The 25,009-nt window shown below is 39.8% G+C and overlaps 1 protein-coding gene across 1 annotated transcript in view; it reads left to right on the forward strand.

Moving 5' to 3' along the window:
• Window positions 1-8,466: 8,466 nt before the first annotated feature.
• The window catches only part of bcar1 (BCAR1 scaffold protein, Cas family member), a 46,578-nt gene continuing 30,035 nt past the window's right edge, over window positions 8,467-25,009 (forward strand). Inside the window, exon 1 of the mRNA XM_087796620.1 lies at window positions 8,467-8,906. Coding sequence (XP_087652746.1) covers window positions 8,895-8,906 — 12 coding nt within the window. The 5' untranslated portion in view covers window positions 8,467-8,894. The remainder of the gene's footprint in view (window positions 8,907-25,009) is intronic.

The raw sequence follows: 25,009 nt of genomic DNA on the forward strand, positions 1-25,009 counted from the left end.
AGTACTCGACAATACTAAAAACATATCCTTGTTACTACAGTATCACTATATATTGTGTCGTATCGCCATACTTTTGCTAATACACCCCTAGTGTACCAGTTGTATTTCTTCATATTAAACATGTTGGTTTCCTCTCAGAAGTTTGCCCAGCGACCTGTAAGTGAGGCCTGCTGCCTGGTGTCATCAGATGATTGACTCCTGCGCCCCCCAAACCTCACCCCCTGACCCTGACTTGGGTAAGTGTTGGAGACATTCCTCTTATTGACAGTTGAAGCTCAGAACTCTACTTCGAGCCACTTCTTCATATCGTTGTTTTACTCCACGATGTTTTCGCTGAGCCAGCAGACGAGCTCCATTGTTGTTCTGGACTAAATGGATTCCTCCGCTGGTTTGCTCACACTCTCAAGACGGAGGGATTTCACGGCGTCGGGCTGACAGAAGATTATCCTCCACACATGATCACATGGTTTATGGAGGGTGTTTCTGGGTGATGCACGGGGATGAAGGAGTATTTCCATAATCGTGGTCCTGCTACACGTCTGTCAGCTCAGAGGAAAACAGCCTTTTTCACTTTCCCAGGGAGATAATCCCGACGGCGTTCACAGGCCTTCAGCTTCCACTGATGTACTTTTGGAGAACCCAAAACATGGCCTGGTTTACTCTGGGCTTGTTTCGCAACATCAAGCTTTTTGTTTTGCCATTAACTCTTAACTACAACAAATATACATTGGTCAGTTTTAGGTTTATTTTAAAAATTACATTTTGATGCGTTAGCATTTTTGTCTCTTCCTGACATGACTGTGAGTGTGTAACAACATGACTGTGAGTGTGTAACAACATGACTGTGAGTGTGTAACATCATGACTGTGAGTGTGTAACATCATGACTGTGAGTGTGTAACATCATGACTGTGAGTGTGTAACAACATGACTGAGTTTGTAACAACACGACTGTGAGTAACGTGGCTGTGAGTGTGGAAAAAAATGTGTGTGTAACAACATGAAAATGAGTGTGTAAAAACATGTATGTGCATGTGTAACAACATGACTGTGAGTGTGTAACATCATGACTGTGAGTGTGTTACAACATGACTGAGTGTAACAACATGACTGAGTGTGTAACAACATGACTGTGAGTGTGTAACAACATGAATGTGAGTGTGTAACACCATGACTGTGAGTGTGTAACAATATGAAAATGAGTGTGTAAAAACATGTATGTGCATGTGTAACAACATGACTGTGAGTGTGTAACATCATGACTGTGAGTGTGTAACAACATGACTGAGTGTAACAACATGACTGAGTTTGTAACAACATTACTGTTAGTGTGTAACAACATGAAAATGAGCGTGTAAAAACATGGGTGTGAGTGTGTAACAAATGAATGTGAGTGTGTAACATCATGACTGTGAGTGTGTAACATCATGACTTTGAGTTTGTAACATCATGACTGAGTTTGTAACAACACAACTGTGAGTGTGTAACATCATGACTGTGAGTGTGTAACATCATGACTGTGAGTGTGTAACATCATGACTGTGAGTGTGTAACAACACAACTGTGAGTGTGTAACAACACAACTGTGAGTGTGTAACATCATGACTGTGAGTGTGTAACAACACAACTGTGAGTGTGTAACATCATGACTGTGAGTGTGTAACAACACAACTGTGAGTGTGTAACATCATGACTGTGAGTGTGTAACATCATGACTTTGAGTTTGTAACATCATGACTGAGTTTGTAACAACATGACTGTGAGTGTGTAACATCATGACTGTGAGTGTGTAACAACATGACTGTGAGTGTGTAACAACATGACTGTGAGTGTGTAACAACATGACTGTGAGTGTGTAACATCATGACTGTGAGTGTGTAACAACATGACTGTGAGTGTGTAACAACATGACTGTGAGTGTGTAACATCATGACTGTGAGTGTGTAACATCATGACTGTGAGTGTGTAACATCATGACTGTGAGTGTGTAACATCATGACTGTGAGTGTGTAACATCATGACTGTGAGTGTGTAACATCATGACTGTGAGTGTGTAACAACACAACTGTGAGTGTGTAACATCATGACTGTGAGTGTGTAACAACACAACTGTGAGTGTGTAACATCATGACTGTGAGTGTGTAACATCATGACTGTGAGTGTGTAACATCATGACTGTGAGTGTGTAACAACATGACTATGAGTGTGTAACAACATGACTGTGAGTGTGTAACAACATGACTGTGAGTGTGTGACAACATGACTGTGAGTGTGTAACATCATGACTGTGAGTGTGTAACAACATGATTGTGAGTGTGTAACAACATGGCTGTGAGTGTGTAACAACACAACTGTGAGTGTGTAACATCATGACTGTGAGTGTGTAACAACACAACTGTGAGTGTGTAACATCATGACTGTGAGTGTGTAACATCATGACTGTGAGTGTGTAACAACACAACTGTGAGTGTGTAACATCATGACTGTGAGTGTGTAACAACACAACTGTGAGTGTGTAACATCATGACTGTGAGTGTGTAACATCATGACTGTGAGTGTGTAACATCATGACTTTGAGTTTGTAACATCATGACTGAGTTTGTAACAACACAACTGTGAGTGTGTAACATCATGACTGTGAGTGTGTAACATCATGACTGTGAGTGTGTAACATCATGACTGTGAGTGTGTAACAACATGACTGTGAGTGTGTAACAACATGACTGTGAGTGTGTAACATCATGACTGTGAGTGTGTAACAACATGACTGTGAGTGTGTAACAACACAACTGTGAGTGTGTAACATCATGACTGTGAGTGTGTAACAACACAACTGTGAGTGTGTAACATCATGACTGTGAGTGTGTAACAACACAACTGTGAGTGTGTAACATCATGACTGTGAGTGTGTAACATCATGACTGTGAGTGTGTAACAACACAACTGTGAGTGTGTAACATCATGACTGTGAGTGTGTAACAACACAACTGTGAGTGTGTAACATCATGACTGTGAGTGTGTAACATCATGACTGTGAGTGTGTAACATCATGACTGTGAGTGTGTAACAACATGACTGTGAGTGTGTAACATCATGACTGTGAGTGTGTAACAACACAACTGTGAGTGTGTAACATCATGACTGTGAGTGTGTAACATCATGACTGTGAGTGTGTAACAACACAACTGTGAGTGTGTAACATCATGACTGTGAGTGTGTAACAACACAACTGTGAGTGTGTAACATCATGACTGTGAGTGTGTAACATCATGACTGTGAGTGTGTAACATCATGACTTTGAGTTTGTAACATCATGACTGAGTTTGTAACAACACAACTGTGAGTGTGTAACATCATGACTGTGAGTGTGTAACATCATGACTGTGAGTGTGTAACATCATGACTTTGAGTTTGAAACATCATGACTGTGAGTTTGTAACAACACAACTGTGAGTGTGTAACATCATGACTGTGAGTGTGTAACATCATGACTGTGAGTGTGTAACATCATGACTGTGAGTGTGTAACAACATGACTGTGAGTGTGTAACAACATGACTGTGAGTGTGTAACATCATGACTGTGAGTGTGTAACAACATGACTGTGAGTGTGTAACAACACAACTGTGAGTGTGTAACATCATGACTGTGAGTGTGTAACATCATGACTGTGAGTGTGTAACAACACAACTGTGAGTGTGTAACATCATGACTGTGAGTGTGTAACAACACAACTGTGAGTGTGTAACATCATGACTGTGAGTGTGTAACATCATGACTGTGAGTGTGTAACATCATGACTGTGAGTGTGTAACATCATGACTGTGAGTGTGTAACAACACAACTGTGAGTGTGTAACATCATGACTGTGAGTGTGTAACAACACAACTGTGAGTGTGTAACATCATGACTGTGAGTGTGTAACATCATGACTGTGAGTGTGTAACAACACAACTGTGAGTGTGTAACATCATGACTGTGAGTGTGTAACAACACAACTGTGAGTGTGTAACATCATGACTGTGAGTGTGTAACATCATGACTGTGAGTGTGTAACATCATGACTTTGAGTTTGTAACATCATGACTGAGTTTGTAACAACACAACTGTGAGTGTGTAACATCATGACTGTGAGTGTGTAACATCATGACTGTGAGTGTGTAACATCATGACTGTGAGTGTGTAACAACATGACTATGAGTGTGTAACAACATGACTGTGAGTGTGTAACAACATGACTGTGAGTGTGTAACAACATGACTGTGAGTGTGTAACATCATGACTGTGAGTGTGTAACAACATGATTGTGAGTGTGTAACAACATGGCTGTGAGTGTGTAACAACACAACTGTGAGTGTGTAACATCATGACTGTGAGTGTGTAACAACACAACTGTGAGTGTGTAACATCATGACTGTGAGTGTGTAACATCATGACTGTGAGTGTGTAACAACACAACTGTGAGTGTGTAACATCATGACTGTGAGTGTGTAACAACACAACTGTGAGTGTGTAACATCATGACTGTGAGTGTGTAACATCATGACTGTGAGTGTGTAACATCATGACTTTGAGTTTGTAACATCATGACTGAGTTTGTAACAACACAACTGTGAGTGTGTAACATCATGACTGTGAGTGTGTAACATCATGACTGTGAGTGTGTAACATCATGACTGTGAGTGTGTAACAACATGACTGTGAGTGTGTAACAACATGACTGTGAGTGTGTAACATCATGACTGTGAGTGTGTAACAACATGACTGTGAGTGTGTAACAACACAACTGTGAGTGTGTAACATCATGACTGTGAGTGTGTAACAACACAACTGTGAGTGTGTAACATCATGACTGTGAGTGTGTAACAACACAACTGTGAGTGTGTAACATCATGACTGTGAGTGTGTAACATCATGACTGTGAGTGTGTAACATCATGACTTTGAGTTTGTAACATCATGACTGAGTTTGTAACAACACAACTGTGAGTGTGTAACATCATGACTGTGAGTGTGTAACAACATGACTGTGAGTGTGTAACAACACAACTGTGAGTGTGTAACATCATGACTGTGAGTGTGTAACAACACAACTGTGAGTGTGTAACATCATGACTGTGAGTGTGTAACATCATGACTGTGAGTGTGTAACATCATGACTTTGAGTTTGTAACATCATGACTGAGTTTGTAACAACACAACTGTGAGTGTGTAACATCATGACTGTGAGTGTGTAACATCATGACTGTGAGTGTGTAACATCATGACTGTGAGTGTGTAACAACATGACTGTGAGTGTGTAACAACATGACTGTGAGTGTGTAACATCATGACTGTGAGTGTGTAACAACATGACTGTGAGTGTGTAACAACACAACTGTGAGTGTGTAACATCATGACTGTGAGTGTGTAACAACACAACTGTGAGTGTGTAACATCATGACTGTGAGTGTGTAACAACACAACTGTGAGTGTGTAACATCATGACTGTGAGTGTGTAACATCATGACTGTGAGTGTGTAACATCATGACTGTGAGTGTGTAACATCATGACTGTGAGTGTGTAACAACACAACTGTGAGTGTGTAACAACACAACTGTGAGTGTGTAACATCATGACTGTGAGTGTGTAACATCATGACTGTGAGTGTGTAACAACACAACTGTGAGTGTGTAACATCATGACTGTGAGTGTGTAACATCATGACTGTGAGTGTGTAACAACATGGCTGTGAGTGTGTAACAACACAACTGTGAGTGTGTAACATCATGACTGTGAGTGTGTAACAACACAACTGTGAGTGTGTAACATCATGACTGTGAGTGTGTAACATCATGACTGTGAGTGTGTAACAACACAACTGTGAGTGTGTAACATCATGACTGTGAGTGTGTAACAACACAACTGTGAGTGTGTAACATCATGACTGTGAGTGTGTAACATCATGACTGTGAGTGTGTAACATCATGACTGTGAGTGTGTAACATCATGACTTTGAGTTTGTAACATCATGACTGAGTTTGTAACAACACAACTGTGAGTGTGTAACATCATGACTGTGAGTGTGTAACATCATGACTGTGAGTGTGTAACATCATGACTTTGAGTTTGTAACATCATGACTGAGTTTGTAACAACACAACTGTGAGTGTGTAACATCATGACTGTGAGTGTGTAACATCATGACTGTGAGTGTGTAACATCATGACTGTGAGTGTGTAACAACATGACTGTGAGTGTGTAACAACATGACTGTGAGTGTGTAACATCATGACTGTGAGTGTGTAACAACATGACTGTGAGTGTGTAACAACATGACTGTGAGTGTGTAACAACACAACTGTGAGTGTGTAACATCATGACTGTGAGTGTGTAACAACACAACTGTGAGTGTGTAACATCATGACTGTGAGTGTGTAACAACACAACTGTGAGTGTGTAACATCATGACTGTGAGTGTGTAACATCATGACTGTGAGTGTGTAACAACATGGCTGTGAGTGTGTAACAACACAACTGTGAGTGTGTAACATCATGACTGTGAGTGTGTAACAACACAACTGTGAGTGTGTAACATCATGACTGTGAGTGTGTAACATCATGACTGTGAGTGTGTAACAACACAACTGTGAGTGTGTAACATCATGACTGTGAGTGTGTAACATCATGACTGTGAGTGTGTAACATCATGACTGTGAGTGTGTAACATCATGACTGTGAGTGTGTAACATCATGACTGTGAGTGTGTAACATCATGACTTTGAGTTTGTAACATCATGACTGAGTTTGTAACAACACAACTGTGAGTGTGTAACATCATGACTGTGAGTGTGTAACATCATGACTGTGAGTGTGTAACATCATGACTTTGAGTTTGTAACATCATGACTGAGTTTGTAACAACACAACTGTGAGTGTGTAACATCATGACTGTGAGTGTGTAACATCATGACTGTGAGTGTGTAACATCATGACTGTGAGTGTGTAACAACATGACTGTGAGTGTGTAACAACATGACTGTGAGTGTGTAACATCATGACTGTGAGTGTGTAACAACATGACTGTGAGTGTGTAACAACACAACTGTGAGTGTGTAACATCATGACTGTGAGTGTGTAACAACACAACTGTGAGTGTGTAACATCATGACTGTGAGTGTGTAACAACACAACTGTGAGTGTGTAACATCATGACTGTGAGTGTGTAACATCATGACTGTGAGTGTGTAACATCATGACTTTGAGTTTGTAACATCATGACTGAGTTTGTAACAACACAACTGTGAGTGTGTAACATCATGACTGGGAGTGTGTAACATCATGACTGTGAATGTGTAACATCATGACTGTGAGTGTGTAACAACATGACTGTGAGTGTGTAACAACATGACTGTGAGTGTGTAACAACATGACTGTGAGTGTGTAACAACATGACTGTGAGTGTGTAACATCATGACTGTGAGTGTGTAACAACATGACTGTGAGTGTGTAACAACATGACTGTGAGTGTGTAACAACATGACTGTGAGTGTGTAACAACATGACTGTGAGTGTGTAACAACATGATTGTGAGTGTGTAACAACGTGGCTGTGAGTGTGTAATATCATGACTGTGAGTGTGTAACATCATGATTGTGAGTGTGTAACAACATGACTGTGAGTGTGTAACATCATGACTGTGAGTGTGTAACAACATGATTGTGAGTGTGTAACAACGTGGCTGTGAGTGTGTTACGACATGACTGTAGCTGTGTTACAATATGAGTGTGAGTGTGTAACAACATGACTGTGAGTGTGTAACAACATGACTGTGAGTGTGTAACAACATGACTGTGAGTGTGTAACAACACGACTGTGAGTGTCTCAATAAAGTTCTACCTTACCTTACCTAACCTTAATTACTTGACTGTAAGAATTTTAAAAAAGGACTTTGAACTTGTGAAAATGAAGAAATCTGAAAATGTAATCAAAGTCAGGTCATGAAGTTGAATTATTTGACTGCTGTGGTAGAACTTGAAACATTCCTGAAATAAAAATAAACTGATTTATTCATTCAGTTTGTTCTCAAACATGTGAAACAACACTGAACAACTAGTCTTTGAACTGCTGCCAAATCAACAATCACACTCACTTTCTAACTCCAGAAACACTTAAACTAAATAATAATGACTTACTTACTTCCTCTCACTCCCTCTCAGTGAACTCATTTCCACAGCTGTGTGAGTGTGGACACGTTCCACACTTACATTTTCAAATTTAATTACTTTTGAAAAACGTGTAGTGAACTTAAAATAATTCCAAACTCTTTTATCTAAGACGTTTTTATTTTTTTTAATTGTATTATGACATGAGTCGTATTTAAGACTCACTTCTTTCAAACCAGTCGATGTTCCCTGAACCGTGTGCGTGATTTCTTGCGCGCAGGACTGAAGGCGTTAACTCCAGAGACGGCCCCTTTAAGAAGACTGGACCTGGATCATGTGTGGACTGGTGCCAGCTCAGCTCTCCTTCCCACCACCGACACCGACGCCACAGACCGGGATCCTCCCGAGCCACCACCTCCACTTCTGCCTCCGACCCTTCCTGGACGCGATCTGTGGGTGAGCAGCGGGGCGGCGGCGGACTCTCCCCCTCTCTCTCTCCCCCTCTCTCTCTCCCCCTCTCTCTCTCTCTCTCCCTCTCTCTCTCTCCGGGGGAGGCGCACTCTCTCGGGCGGCCGCAGTGCCGCTGCTGCAGCGTCCGTAGCGCAGAAGCAACATTTCCCCTCCTCTGCACCGACATGAACCGGCCGAGGTCCCGCTGACACGCCGCGGAGGAGACCAGGTCGTCACCGGGGGACGAGGACGGGCATCGACTGACGTATTGGGGAGAGAGGACGCTGACCAGAAGGAGAAGGATGTCTGTCCCTGTGAGTATGTCTTCTCCTGTTCACACCCTGGTGCACGCGCACACGCACGCACATCTGTATGGACTACTACTATTCACAGCCATCAGCAGATTTACTGTTGTTGTCCACACACACACATACACACACACACACACACACACTGGTCCCTGTTGGTCATTTTGAAGGTGTAGAATCTTCCAGGTTTGATATTTGTGCCTCGAGGCCACATTCTGATGTGAAGCTATTCTGAGCAGATCAGACCTGTCAACATGCTCAGACAGCTGTGTGTGTCTGTGCGTGTAGTGTAATGTGTAATGTGTGTGTGTGTGTGACGCTCGGAATTAGTTCTTACCTCTCGCCACGTTCCTGAGGGTGTGTTTCTACAAACAGGGGTAATCTGACGTTTGTGCCACTGAGAGGCTGTTGGTGACACTTGAATGTTGTAGACCACAAGGTTCAGGACTGGATTGTAGTCTGAGGTATGAACACATGAACGCCGGCGGACGAATACCACTCCCTGACGTGTTGGGTCTTGTGATGTTATGCAGCTCCTTCTTACCTGAGCCACGACACCTGGATTTTATTATCAAGTTTTGTGTTCTGGTTAAGATGGCGAGCGTTTGTTTGTTAAGTTTTTCTGCCTTTATTCTATTTTGATCTTTAAAAGTATTATCCGTCTCAGATAGAAATATATGAATATTAACCTTTTGTTGTTCATAGATTAATTAGTCTTGAAGACCCCGTAACATAAAGATCAACTCGTGTGAGACATTATTGTATTTGACAACATTCAATGTTTTTCAAGATACAAAGTGTTACGGGGTGCTACATTTCACCTTACTGCAGCTAGCACTGTTAGCCACTAGCTAAGCTAGCACTTGTAGCCACTAGCTAAGGTAGCACTGTGAAACACTAGTTAAGCTAGCACTGTTAGCCACTTGCTAAGCTAGCACTGTTAGCCACTAGCTAAGCTAGCAGTGTTAGCCACTAGCTAAGCTGGCACTGTTAGCCACTAGCTAAGCTAGCACTGTTAGCCACTATCTAAGCTAGCACTGTTAGCCACTAGCTAAGCTAGCACTGTTAGCCACTGGCTAAGCTAGCCAGTATAGCATTGAGTGTCAAATGTCCTTCACTTGACATTCCAGTTGAAAACAAACTTCATTGTAACACTTTCTATCATGTGTTACATCAGTTCACTTCACCACTATCTCACTACCAACAAAATCAATCTCATCAAGCTGCTGTAGACCTCGGCTCCTGCAATGCTTTGACCCATCTGTGATGTGTCTTAAAGAAACAGTGTTTTTGTAACAGAGCATGGAAGTGTTATGGGGTGGACTGTACAAGTGCAAGACGGATAAAAATGCAGATTTTTACAGAATAAATTGAACTCTTATTTTGAAAAACATATTGTCAACAGCATAATTTCAGTCATGAATTTTAAAAATCCTGGACAAAAAGTAAATGGTTTTGTTAATGTGGGTTGAATCTCGGGACAAACACCTGCCTTTGAGAGTGACTTTAAGTATTTAGTAAAGCCATTGTTTCAACTTTATGATTCACAAATGAAGTCATTAATGTGACATAGCTCAGATAGTTGGCTGGTGACCCAAGAAGTTGCAGTTTCAATTCCATTTTTGGATAAGATTGTGTTGTTGTGAGTAAGACCTTTCACCCAGATTGCTCCTGATGGTGAGCTGGCAGGTTGCGGCCTACTCCCATCAGTATTTGATGGGAAAAAATATGCGTTAGTCTCTTCACATTGTTTGTGTGTTTATAAAGAACATGAATCTTTTCCCATGTGACACAGTCAGTAAAATATTCTCCATTTTCAGCACTTTTTCATAAAATCTCATCACAATTATTTTTTCAATTCTAATTTGGAATAAGAAACATTCAAATTCACCTTTTTTAAGATCTTATGTTCTTTTTCACGACCTGCAGAAGCACTTGTGTCTTCAAGGGGATGGATTTTGTAGAGCGTGCTCAGTAGGAGTGTGTATTGCCATGAATCTAGCGATACAGTACATATCACGATTATGATACTGTAGTAACAAGTATGTATTTGTAGTATTGTCCAGTACTTGACTCTGGTGTTGTAGTATTTACAGACCACATGACTCTTGACGAAGTCGTAACTACTTTCATTTGTTTTCAAACCAAAATGTGTCCAAACATCGACTGTAAAAGTATCCTCTCGTTCTCAGTCATTAGCTGTACCAGGACTGATTTAAATCTTTCTTTAGCTGTGGGAGAACTGCTGCCATCTAGCGGCCGAAATTTGACCATTGCAACACAAAAATGAACAAACACTGTGAATTATCTTTTATTATTTTATTTTATTTTATTTTATACACATTTTATTAAACAACAAACCAAAGAAAATAACTATGTTAAAATTATAAAAGCGTATTTGACAATTTAAAGCATCTTAAAAAAAACAGCTAGAAAGAACATATTACAGTATATTTAACTAAACTATTGTGATCTTTAAGTGAATCAAAATATTTTCTCTCGCCTCTAGTATTAATCTGGAAGTCTTGAGCTCTATAAGGAAAATGCTTCAGATAAAATATAAATTTATATATAAATTTCAGAATGTTTTTCGTTTGGTCGGTGAAAAGATGAGTCGTACATTAATGAGGCTTTTTTTGTTTCTTGTTTTTGTGTAGTTTTGGGGAAAGGAAAAAATGTTTCTCTCTACAGACAGTTGCACATTTTTTAGCATGAAAGTTTCCTGAGACAGAATAGTTTTTCCAGGATGAGTTGGACTCGTCTCTGTGTTCCTCAGAATTCCCAGCAGACATCTGGGCTCTTCAAATACAAAACTCGGGTCCGCTTTCGACGTGGCGTGATTGACGCCCGGAAGACGCCGGAGCCGTCAGTCGACGCGTCTCATCTGCTCGACTGTCAGCTCGGGTCTGGTGCGGCGCTCGCAGCGAGGAGGCGCGGCGGCGGCGGCGCTTCACTTTGACAGGAAGTGTTCTGATCCGCTCAAGTCGGCAGTCGCAGTCGGACCTGCCGCCTCCCGCTGTTTGACTAGATTCTGCAACACAAAGGCAGGAACCGGCGCCGCGCACACGGTGTTGTGTGTTTTTGTGAGATTTGTCTTCAGTCGGCTCTGACATCAAATCCCTCAAAGTTCTCGTTCAAGTGAAAGTACATCTGGTTCCCGACATTCCTACTGGAAAACTATTTTCTGCCGAGAACTTTTGCTAATAACTTCTGCAGTTTTCTTCCACCAAGACTTTCTTGCTCTGGTTGATCTGCTGATGGAGCGAGAAAAGAAGGGAAGAAGGGAAGAAGGGATGACTTTCATCCAACAGTAACAAATGATCATCAACAAATTCAACATCAACAAAGTCCAAAATGTTACTTTAGGTTACTTAATATTCAGTGTTTGTGTGTGTTTTTGTTTGATTGTGTTTGAGCATGAGTGTGTGTGTGCCTGTAAGTGTGTCTATGTATGAGAGTGATGTGTGTTCATGTGTGTTTTTATTTCATTGTGTTTGATCATGAGTGTTAGTGTGTGCGTGTAAGTGGGTCTATGTATGAGAGTGTTTATGTGTGTTTTTGTTTGATTGTGTTTGAGCATGAGTGTTAGTGTGTGTGTGCGTGTAAGTGGGTCTATGTATGAGTGTGTTTATGTGTGTTTTTGTTTGATTGTGTTTAAGCATGCGGGTTAGTGTGTGCGTGTAAGTGGGTCTATGTATGAGTGTGTTTATGTGTGTTTTTGTTTGATTGTGTTTAAGCATGAGTGTTAGTGTGTGCGTGTAAGTGGGTCTATGTATGAGAGTGTTTATGTGTGTTTTTGTTTGATTGTGTTTAAGCATGAGTGTTAGTGTGTGCGTGTAAGTGGGTCTATGTATGAGAGTGTTTATGTGTGTTTTTGTTTGATTGTGTTTGAGCATGAGTGTTAGTGTGTGCGTGTAAATGGGTCTATGTATGAGAGTGTTTATGTGTGTTTTTGTTTGATTGTGTTTAAGCATGAGTGTTAGTGTGTGCGTGTAAGTGGGTCTATGTATGAGTGTGTTTATGTGTGTTTTTGTTTGATTGTGTTTGAGCATGAGTGTTAGTGTGTGTGTGTAAGTGGGTCTATGTATGAGAGTGTTTATGTGTGTTTTTGTTTGATTGTGTTTGAGCATGAGTGTTAGTGTGTGTGTGCATGTAAGTGGGTCTATGTATGAGAGTGTTTATGTGTGTTTTTGTTTGATTGTGTTTGAGCATGAGTGTTAGTGTGTGTGTGCGTGTAAGTGGGTCTATGTATGAGTGTGTTTATGTGTGTTTTTGTTTGATTGTGTTTGAGCATGAGTGTGTGTGTGCGTGTAAGTGGGTCTATGTATGCGAGTGTTTATGTGTGTTTTTGTTTGATTGTGTTTGAGCATGAGTGTTAGTGTGTGTGTCCGTGTAAGTGGGTCTATGTATGCGAGTGTTTATGTGTGTTTTTGTTTGATTGTGTTTGAGCATGAGTGTTAGTGTGTGTGTGCATGTAAGTGGGTCTATGTATGAGAGTGTTTATGTGTGTTTTTGTTTGATTGTGTTTGAGCATGAGTGTTAGTGTGTGTGTGCGTGTAAGTGGGGCTATGTATGAGTGTGTTTATGTGTGTTTTTGTTTGATTGTGTTTGTTTGAGCATGAGTGTTAGTGTGTGTGTGCGTGTTAGTGTGTCCATGTATGAGAGTGTTTGTGTATGTTCATGTGTTTTTTTATTTATTGTGTTTGTTTGAGCATGAGTTTTGGTGTGTGGGCATGTGTATGTGATGGTGAGTGTGTATATATATATATATATATATATATATATATATATATATTTATGTATGTGTGTGTGTTTAAGCATGAGTTTTAGTGTGTGTGTGCATGCATGTGTGTAAAAGTGTGTGTGTCTGTGTTAGTGTGTTTGGTCTTGTAAGTGTTTTGTGTGTGTGTGTTTGTGCATGCCTGTTGCTGTGTATATGTGACTGTGTTTATGTACAGTATGTGTGTGTTTTTGTCCGACTGTGTTTGTTTAAGCGTGTGTGTAAAAGTGTGTGTGTCTGTGTTAGTGTGTTTGTGCATGTAAGTGTGTACATGTATGAGAGTGTTTGTGTATGTCTGTGCATGTGTGTGTGATGGTGAGTGTGTATATATGTTTGTCTGAGTGTGTATATATATGTGTGTGTGTGAGAATGAGTGTATACATACTGTATATATATTTATATATATATACCTGTGTGTTTGTGTGTATATGTGTGTGTTTGTGTGTGTGAAAACCTGGATATATCAATACTCTTTTAATATTTCACGGAGGCTAAAGTACTCGCTTATTCGTGCACATCCTTGTGGTCATCTATATAGCTGAGTGGATATTGTACTTGTTTATCCCTTTTTCACACACACACTCACACACACACACTCACACACATACACATCCCCTGCTCCTCTATACGAGGCTCTGTGGGGTTTCCTGATGCAATGTTCAGGGACTGCTTGGCCACTGGTGTGTGTGTGATTGCAAAGCTTTCCACTTTCACATTAATCATCGCTGCTTAGAAATAGAATCCCTTATCCTCAACGTGGCACACACACACACACACACACACACACACACACACACACACACACACACACACACACACACACACACACACCTGGCATCTCAATTTCCCTCCGCTCTCTACGTCAGGGAGTTGCCAGGGGCAACAGCGGGTGCTCGGTGTGTCAGTGCAGGTGCGTTCACGTGTGTCGCGGTGTAAGGACAGGTAGACGGTGAATCATCACACATGCTGCCGTCAGGACGTGTGTGTGTGCGTCGCTAAGTACACACACATCAGTCAACGGCCGATCGATAGCAATCACTGCATGAAGGATAATGAGGCGTCTGCTGTCTGCTGGAGTGTTGCACACGCTCACTGAGCGCCACGTTTGGAGCTCGTGGACGTCACCATGACGACAAAGCATCACTTTAATGACTTTATTATTATCTATAAAACCACCTGTGACCTCTGGACACGCCGGACTGATACAAAAACTGCATATGTTCTTTCTCTGTTCAAAATTATACACATTCTGGTGAGACGTCGTATCTTTTCTCAAGCTTGAAAAAATTAAATATACAATGAGAGGCTCAACACAGAAATTCACAGTAACTTGGGAACCTTTTTTGTCATATTTACTCAGTATTACTCATTATTCTAACTTAGCTAGAGGTTACATTACGAAATGCCAGGATACAGGATGTCCTTCTGTTTTCCTTCTATTTTTTTTATTATTACTTATTTGTATGGTTTTTTATTTATTTCAGTTAGTCTCTTCTATGTCTGTTGAAAAAAAAGGAAAAAGTCAAAGAAAGTTTTGCGATGTATACTATATTATCTAATTTGTCGTTTTCCAATAAAAAATATTGAAACAAAAAAAAGAACCAGAGAAGTTGCCTACAAACTATCGGTGCACTAATGGCTACTTTCAGATGTCAGTTTGTTTATCAACTGATGTGAGATCAGTTTGTGTTACATCTGGTTTGAGATCAGTTTGTGTTAAATCTGATGTGAGATCAGTTTGTGTTGCATCTGATGTGAGGTCAGTTTGTGTTACATCTAGTTTGAGGTCAGTTTGTGTTGCATCTGATATGAGGTCAGTTTGAGTTACACTGGCATGAGGTCAGTTTGTGTTACACCTGATGTGAGATCAGTTTGTGTAAAATTGATTTAAGGCCAGCTTGTGTTATGACTGGTGTGAGATCAGTTTGTGCTCAAACTGAATTTCAGTCAGTTTTATGATAATAGTTAGTAATTTTGTCAGTTTTGTGTCATAAATGACCAGATAACGTGTATGTTTCGGGTAAAACTGATCCGTGGTCTGTTATTTCGCAGCCTCAGACCGGGTCGATCGGACATTAAAGATGAAACCGATCCGATGAGGATCACGAAACAAAAATCCCTCCGATCCTCCGATTTACAGATTTGTTTCCTGCATCAGCTGCTTAAACCTGCAGAGAAGCCTCTGCTCGTCTCTCACGCCACATCCGTCTTTGAGGAGCCGTGAAAACACTCATGTCAGCTGATTCTTCTGCCTCCATGACCGCCACACTGCTGTCATCATCATCATCATCATCATCATCATCTGCAGCAGCAGCTCCTCCCCACACAATCGTCTCCTCCACTAGTAAATAATGCCTCCCCCTCTCTCTCTCTCTCCCTCCGTCCATGCCTCCCCATCTCATTTGCTCTCAACCTCCTGGACCCAGAGCCTCTTATCGCTGCACATCCTTCACTCGGACGTGCAAATATCCATCACATCCCACTCCAGCCCCGGCTCACTGGTGTGGAAGCTGCAGGGGAGGGAGAGAGAGAGAGAGAGAGAGAGAGTCGGATTCACTCCGTCAAGCTTTTCTAGCCTCGGGAAGGAAGAAAAAAAACAGCTTCACGTTCACTTCACTGTTAATCTTCAGTGTGTTCAGTCTTGATTACAAACATCACTTCCCTGATGAGTTTCTGTAACCATTCATGTGTTAAATTATACAGATTAGACAAATACATTTTGTTTGCATTTCAGTGTCGGCCGTACTTAAGAAATACATTCACAGATATCAGTGAAATGATGATGATGATGATGGTGATGGTGATGATGAAGAAGATGGTGATGATGATGATGATGAAGATGAAGAAGATGGTGATGGTGATGGTGATGATGAAGTTGAAGAAGATGGTGATGGTGATGATGAAGATGAAGTTGAAGAAGATGGTGATGGTGATGATGAAGATGATGAAGAAGAAGATGATGATGAAGATGAAGAAGATGATGATGGTGATGGTGATGGTGGTGATGGTGAAGGTGAAGATGATGATGATGATGATGATGATGATGATGATGATGAAGATGAAGAAGATGATGATGGTGGTGATGGTGAAGGTGAAGGTGAAGATGATGATGATGATGATGATGATGAAGATGAAGATGAAGATGAAGATGATGATGAAGATGAAGATGATGAAGATGAAGATGAAGATGATGTTGATGGGACCAACAATAGATGATTACATGTGCTCAGAATAACCATCTGGATCCAAAAATCTGCATTAATTAAATGATTTTACATTTTCAATTTACTTTAAACCCAAACAAAAAAAACATTAAGACATGCAGTTCAAATGTAAAAAATAATAAAGTAAACATAAATCAATAATAATAACAATAGTAGAAAATAAAATAATCAACCAAAATGTCAGTGTTTCAGAAAATAATCATAGATAAAATAAGGGACAGGACGTGTCCTCATTTCCTCTTCTTTCCGGCGTGTCCATCTTCACAGCCTGAAGTTCAAACCAAGTTGTTTGTGTGTGTTTGTGTGTGTGTGTGTGTGTCATTCCAAATACCGTCCCTGCTTACACACTCTCTGGTGAAGTCGCTTGATTTCCGAGGCTCTTCTTATGTAATGAGAATATTTTCTGACCCACTTCTACTGTTCCACTCCTCCAGAGAGAGGTCAAGCCGAGCAAACGTGAAAATATACAGAAGCCAGTTTAGCTCAGCGTCGCCTCCGTGTCACACACTGTACACACACTCACACACACTTCCTGCTCCGTCTGGCCAAAGGAATGCTCAGTTTCCTGTCGGTTGTGATCTGTGAACACGAGTGTTTAGCAGGAGAATTCCAGCCGCCCGATAAGGAAACTAGTCTCCACTGTAATTCTCGCAAATGTATCTATTTAAGGAATGTTTTGAAGAATCATGAGACACCAGGGACAGCGTTATTAACTGGAATCTCGTCACTGTTTTTTTTTCTACCTTTTTTTTTCCCTCAGAAGACGAAACGCTGGCACAAGCAGATGAAGCTTAAATTAAAAGTTTTGTCGTCGCAGGGAGTTTAGATAAGTGCTCAGAGCCAGGAACTAGATTTGTACTGGATTGAAGTGTTACAATCTCAGATGTGAGAAAGAAAAAATCACTAATACTGTATTTTAGTTATGTCTGTCCACATGTTGTCTGAGGCTCTCCTATATAACAGGTTTTGAAAAACATTAATATGAGGATAATATTGAATAAAGTTAGAACAATGGGCTTAAAATTGTGAATATTCTACTGTTTAAAGACACTAACTTGAGTTTTTCACATCACGTGTTAAATAAATTGAACAAATACAAAGGAAAAAGATATTTCTAATTTTACATTTCACCCCTTTCTGTTCGTGATCAATCATTATTTCTGACATTTAACTTTTAACTTTTTAAGATTTGTCTGGAGGAAATCCTTAATATCTGATGTACTGTATGTATAACGGAGTTTAAATTCTAAACCTATTCTAATGCGAATACTTCTTTTTATAATGATTTGACATGACAAGTAAATATGTATGGTTAACGTCTTTCGTAAACTATTATAAACCTTAAATCACTTTACTTACTTTATTTTTAGTAAAATACTGCATCATAAAGAATAATAAAACCCACGTTTCATTTCAACAGTTGATTTAGAAAACATTATTATTTTATTTTTGGTATTCTTTCATATTTTACAATGTTAATATTATTTTAATTCTGCGTTATTTTACCTTTATTTATCTGATTATCGTTTACGCTTCTGGCCCCGCCCACCACGTGTGTGACATCATCGTGTGTAACCAATGAAAAGTGGCCGTAGCTCCACGCGGTTGATTCCACTTCCGTGTTATTGACCGTTAAGCAAAGCAACGATCATGACGTCGCTGTTTTAACTTCTTTTTGAGCACTTTTCACCCAGAAAGAAGTCAACACACGAACGCTAAAGAACCTAAACCGACATTTTCCTACGTTTTAAATCTCGTCATGACGCGTCATGAAGCAGATACACGTCACCGGTGAGACATGTTTTATTATAATTCATGTATATTATTATTGCAGCTCATATGAACCTTCAAACATATGACGTCATCGAGATACACGTAGTATAGTAATACACGAGTTATTTTTTTGATGTGTCGCATTTTTAAAAATGTTTTCTGGTACCAACTTAACTTAGCTGTTGTGTTGGACCGAAGCCTTTTAAAGGAATTAAATAAAAAAAATGTTTCGTTTTTTTAAATGGATTGATTTAGGAAAGTTGAAGGATCTTAAGGTGGTACAGATTTATTTGAATCAATCTGGTCATCCAGTGGAGTGTTGACATCTTTAATTCAACTGGTATCTCAACAAAACATTCTACTTTGACACATGAAAAGAAAGTTGCTGTTGTATATCTTTCCAGGGTGTCCCCTTCCTCTTACCTTCCCGAGCCTGGACAACCACTCAAACTGTATACTCCTTGACCATGTTTTCAACTTATTACTTTATGAAGTTGCTCTGAAATCTGGGCGAACGAGAGGTTACAAGAGTCCATCATGATGTAATAATGGCTTCACTCCTCCTCCAGCCAGCTGTAATCATGCCCTGCTTTGTTTATACAACAAGTCCCATGGATCCATCGTGTATACTCTGCTTTAACATGCTATGCTTCTCTAAGTGTTCTACTCTGAGTCTCTCCTGGATAACTGCTTGTATCAATTCTTCCGTCTTGTTCTTGAAGTTTCCAGCCAGAGAGTTAATCTTTCGGCCAATTCTGGCTTTTGGCTCAGCTCTTTCATCATGTCGAACCGACTTCCAGACCAACTGATTCATGTCCCTCCGTCCTCCCGTCTTCCGTCTCAACCTACGACCGAGTTATCCGTCAAGTTCGAGCGACATTAAATCCGCTCACTCCCCGAAACGTCCGCACGCGACACATTACGCCGCCAGCGTGGATGCGAGGGAATATTTTATCATCCATTATAGGAATGTAGGTCAGTCACGTCTCCGTGTGCTTCATCAAGACTGACATGTTTGTTTTCTGTCGTCATCGCGAACAGCATCTCGGCTTTGCTTTTGTCACGTCCTTCCAGAGCCGCAGACAGTTGAGCATCTGACAGTCAGAGAGCAGAGAGTACTGTTGGGATGTTCTGACGTCAAACTGCATTTATTTTAGGACGAGCAGGTCTCGTCAGGATATTTAGATGTAGGAGCTCAAAGAAAAATGATTGTTTTTTTTTTAATTATGTTGAAAAAACTGAATTATAATGTAAATTATTAAATATATTTATTCATTATTTATTTCAAGAATATTATTAACTATATTTCATTACTAGAATTTTTTTTTAAATATGTAGTAAGAGTAAATTCTAAACTAAAAATGTAAGTAATACTTTAATTCATTTTATTGGACATCTTACTCTGCATTTTGCAACAAACAAGCTTAAAATGCAAATCGTATCACAAAAAATGAACCAAAAATTATATTTAAAAAAAATATGAATAGATTTTTAAACCTTACAAAATAAAACCCCACCATAACAACAAAAATATTTTGTTAATTTTTGTATGAATATATAGGAGCTTTCCAAATATAAAAACAAAAAAAGGAAATTGTCACTTGTTGACTATTTTAAATATATATTTGAATTTCATTGCCAACAAATTGATGGAATGATAAACAATTACATCGTACAGAAAATATTACATTTTTCTTAAAAAACTGTAACAAAAATATTCCAGAAAATGATTTATTTTATTTTATTATCATCGATTATGCTTCAATACATTTTCATGACATGTTTATAATTCAACAATAGGTCGACGAGTCATCAAAACTAATTTGTCTAAAAATGTATTTTAAAACTCTTAATTTCTCCTAATGAAGCTCATTGTGGCAGCAAAGTGAGCGATCTTCGCCGCAGTAATGACCCGATCCTATAATCCGCTGTAATCTCCCTTAATCTTCACATCAAGGGTTTAACGACCGAGACGCCACTGATACCGTGCGGCGCCGCCAGAGAGCGGTCGGTCAGTGTGTCTGCTGGAGAACAACATGGCGTCTATATGAGGAAGTCATTAGCCTACTCCACTTCTGAGGGTCTGTTAACAGGCCACTGGTCCTCTGGAGGAGTCGGGTGGCCTCGATCTGTCCCCGACTACTACGTGGATTTATTTTCTTCAATATTTCACTTCATAACATCTACTACTGAATTTGAAAAAACCTTCAGATTGACTCGCAATTCTGATATTAAAGTGCGACACGAACCTTGCTGAGTGATTCATGATCTACTGGAGTACTCCGAGTAGTTTGATTGGATTTATCTGATTGAAACGGATTCCGGAAGCCAAGTTTGTTATGTTGCAGGAGCAGGTCAAGATTGGCTCTTAAATGAGGCACCTGGTTTTATTGCCTCGATCCATATAAATGGCACAAATATAATATATGTTTTTTTAATGTTAATAACTTTTTATAGATTTCAAAGCTCAGTAAACATTTAAATGGCAACTAATGTCAAACTCTAACTCTCCTGACTGACATGTTTCAAATGTTGAAGTCTTTCTCTCCAAGATGTAGTAAGTTCCTCATCATGACCATGTTTTCGACGTATTACTTTTTTAAAGTTGCTCCGAAATCTGGGCGAACGAGAGGTTACGAGAGTCCATTATGACTTAATAATGGCTTCCCTCCTTTTCCAGCCAGCTGTAATCATGCCCTGCTTTGTTTATACAACGATTCCCATGGAGACATCTGGGATTGACGACGCCTAGTGACAAACATCGTCGCTTGACCAATCAATAAATGTGATTTAATCTCCAGAAAAACAAAGTGTTTTCAATGGGCGGGGCTTAAGATCATTTTCTAATGTCAATATTTTAATGAAAATAGAGTTTTGTACAAACACACACATGATACAATAGACCAACATCAAAACAACACGCTTTCATCAACACATTAGTTGATCTTTAAATATGTTTTTCATAAAATGTACGTGTTAGAATCGTTGGTGAACATTCAAATGTAACTAAACGCCGAATCCTCCTCTTCATCTGCGGCGTGTTGACTTTTACCTCCCGTGTGTTATCAGCAAACACGGATCCAGAACCGTCTCCTGACCCTTCAGGCTCAGTTGCCATGGCGACCGTTATCAAGCGCCAGGGAGACGAGCAGATTTCTAATGATACGTGACGCGGCGGTCGGTGCTGCTCCAACATTCAAACGCTCAAGTGTTTCCCTTGTTCTTCAGGTGTTCTGTAGGGTGTTTGACTGCCTGAAGGGGGCGCCGCAGGCAGAGGTAGGTACCAGAGCATGGCGTGATCCTAACGAGAGACACAAGTGTGTTACGTGACGTTAACCAGAGTCTTGTTGCATGTCTGGGTTTGAAGAAGGATGAAGTGTTTTTAATCCTGCTGGAAATAAAACAACGAGAAGCTCTTGAGGACGACATCAACTATACCGATGAATACTTTTTAAATGTCATGATGGGGTGATTTAAAACTTAAATAAAATAATATAATGTATTCCGGATAAAAGGCATTTCTCGCCGTGTTCAAAATATTTGAATACACAAAATTACCATCATTTATATCTTTAGTGTTAAATTAAATATAATAATGTTAAATGTATTTATTTTATTATTAAATAAATACAAACTTACAAAATATAAAACTGTTAGTGACTTTAAAGACATACGTATTGTAATTAGTTTAGACAAATATATAGAAACTTTCAAATGTTAGAAAAATAAAACAATAATTTTGTCACTTATGAAAGCTATTTTAAAGTTCCCAATAAATTGTGGAATATAAATTAATGGATAATGACGGTTTACAACAGAAATTTAAATTATTTTAAAAATTTTCTTGCATAGAATAAAATTGGCAAAATAAAATAAAAATTAATTAATTATTAACATTAAACGATTATACGTGTGTATTTTTTGTGAAAAAAGACATTTCTTAACAAGTGTATCCATTTAAAAATATTGAATTCACACAAAAATACCCAAAATTATATATAAAGTTTTTAATAAAAACACTGATTATAATGTCAAAGTTATTGTCATGTATTAATAAAACAAACTTGCACAATATTATAGTATATATTTAATTTAAGTAAACTGGTGTTTAAAGACTATTTTACTATTGTGAAACAAACCAATTAATATAGAAAAGATCGCAAACATAGAAAATAACTTCATCAATATTTTATTGATTTCTGCTGCAAACAACAAAAGCAAAGCACAGGTTTTAATTGTAGTATTATGTATTTATCATCTGTAATGTAATGAATAATATTTGCGAGGACAAAAGCCGACGTCTGCATGTGTTCCTTAGCGAGCGAAGAACTAAAGGATCGTCCAAACTGTTGAGCGTGTGAGTGGAGACCAGGATCGTGGTTACATTTTGTCGACTGAAACATTCTGACGGTGGTGTGAGAGCGAGAGTCTCTTCCCTCCCCGGCGTGCCATGTTTCCTACTGTGTCTTGTCATTTCGCTTCAAAGAGCCGATTGTCTGCGAGCGCACAACAAAGTCTGGCCTCTGGACTCGCTGATTCCGTGTCACTCGGAGAATGACGAGTGTGTTCCTGCTTCTGAAGGTTCAAGTCCTGCCTCCAACGCTCCGGGCCCTTCTTTTTGAAACGTGAGCGACAGCGACTCACTGGGGAGTTTGCGTCGTGAACTCGGTCCTGACGGAGTCGTGCCATTTAAACTTGACAAGCTAACGTGCTAACTGAGACATCATTGTCGTAATGATCGTACCGTGAACAAGAAAAGCTACACTCGAGCTCTTTTCCTGCGAGTCCATTAGAAAGAAACTGATTGAGGTTGGCTTGTCCAGTTCCCTCGCAGAGCGAACACCAGTTATTAATCTCGATCGGCACCATATGAATTCAACCCACGTTCGTATTCGTCGGAGGCTCATCTTCCCGACGACCGTCCTCGTTCCTGGACCTCATTGTCCTGGAATATTGTTCATTCGCGCAGATAAGGTTGCCGTCCCTCTTATCTGGGTCTCATCTGCGGGGAAAATGCCGCCTCCCTCGATGCATCCGACGTGACGGACTGGTGGCACCGGCGGGTTTTCGTGATAATGGCATGACGGCCCCTGAAAGGATGTTTTTGTGCGGTGAATAGAACGTATTCTCGCCACCTTGTAATGAAAAGATCGGAGATGATAACAAAGAAAAGAGGAAATCTGTGATGGAGACTTTTTGTTGTCGCCGCCTCGTAACGTGTCGGAATTTTGCGTCTTGTGTTGTCATCCGGACTGTTGATGTCTCGTGTGACGAATTGAGGGCAAGGACGGGTTCCCATTAGATTTATTTTCTATATTACGATAGAGGTTCTACGTTAAGATATATTGCTGTACTTTAAGAACAACGATATATGTTTAGTATTGTCAAGTACTTCACTCTGGTGTTGTAGTATTTACAGACCACATGACTCTTGACGAAGTCGTAACTGCTTTCATTTGTTTTCAAACCAAAATATGTCCAAACGTCATCTTTAAAAGCTGCTGGAGTCACTGTATCCTCTCGTCCTCAGTCATACACAGAATTTACAGACCACATGACTCTTGACGAAGTCGTAACTGCTTTCATTTGTTTTCAAACCAAAATATGTCCAAACGTCATCTTTAAAAGCTGCTGGAGTCACTGTATCCTCTCGTCCTCAGTCATACACAGAATTTACAGACCACATGACTCTTGACGAAGTCGTAACTGCTTTCATTTGTTTTCAAACCAAAATATGTCCAAACGTCATCTTTAAAAGCTCCTGGAGTCACTGTATCCTCTCGTCCACAGTCATCGCCAGAAAATCATCGTTCCGTTAGCTGTTGAGGACGAATTATCTGCTGTCATCTAGTGGCCAGATGTTCAATTGCAACACAAAAATTAACAATATTTTCATGATTTCTATTTTTTAAATAAGTGTAATATTGCAATATCTAACTGTATCAATATTCTCCTGAACCTTAATGTTGTGATGAGCTAAAGCAGCCAGGATGAGGATCAGCACTTCAAAAAATCAGGATCAGAATTCTCAGTTGGTCAGGAATGGAACTTCCTTTGTAGGTTGGAGGAATTTCAGTTTGTAATGGTGTGATTTCACCACCAAAACACGAAAAAACAGATATTTTGGGAGCCAGTCGAGTTACGGGAACAGAGGATTTGACTGGACTGAGTGGAATGGAGCCCCCGGACATGAGGGTTTTCCTGGGTTCACCTTTTTGTGACCGACCGGAGTTTCTGCTTTTATAACGGACTGAACTGAAATGGCCTGAAGTCACGAGTGTAAACCCTTCATCCAGCTCTTCATAGAAAGCGTCTCTGGAAGTGACAACGAG

The sequence above is a fragment of the Callionymus lyra genome, chromosome 8 (genome assembly GCF_982586985.1).
Source record: "Callionymus lyra chromosome 8, fCalLyr1.hap1.1, whole genome shotgun sequence".
NCBI lineage: Eukaryota > Metazoa > Chordata > Actinopteri > Syngnathiformes > Callionymidae > Callionymus > Callionymus lyra.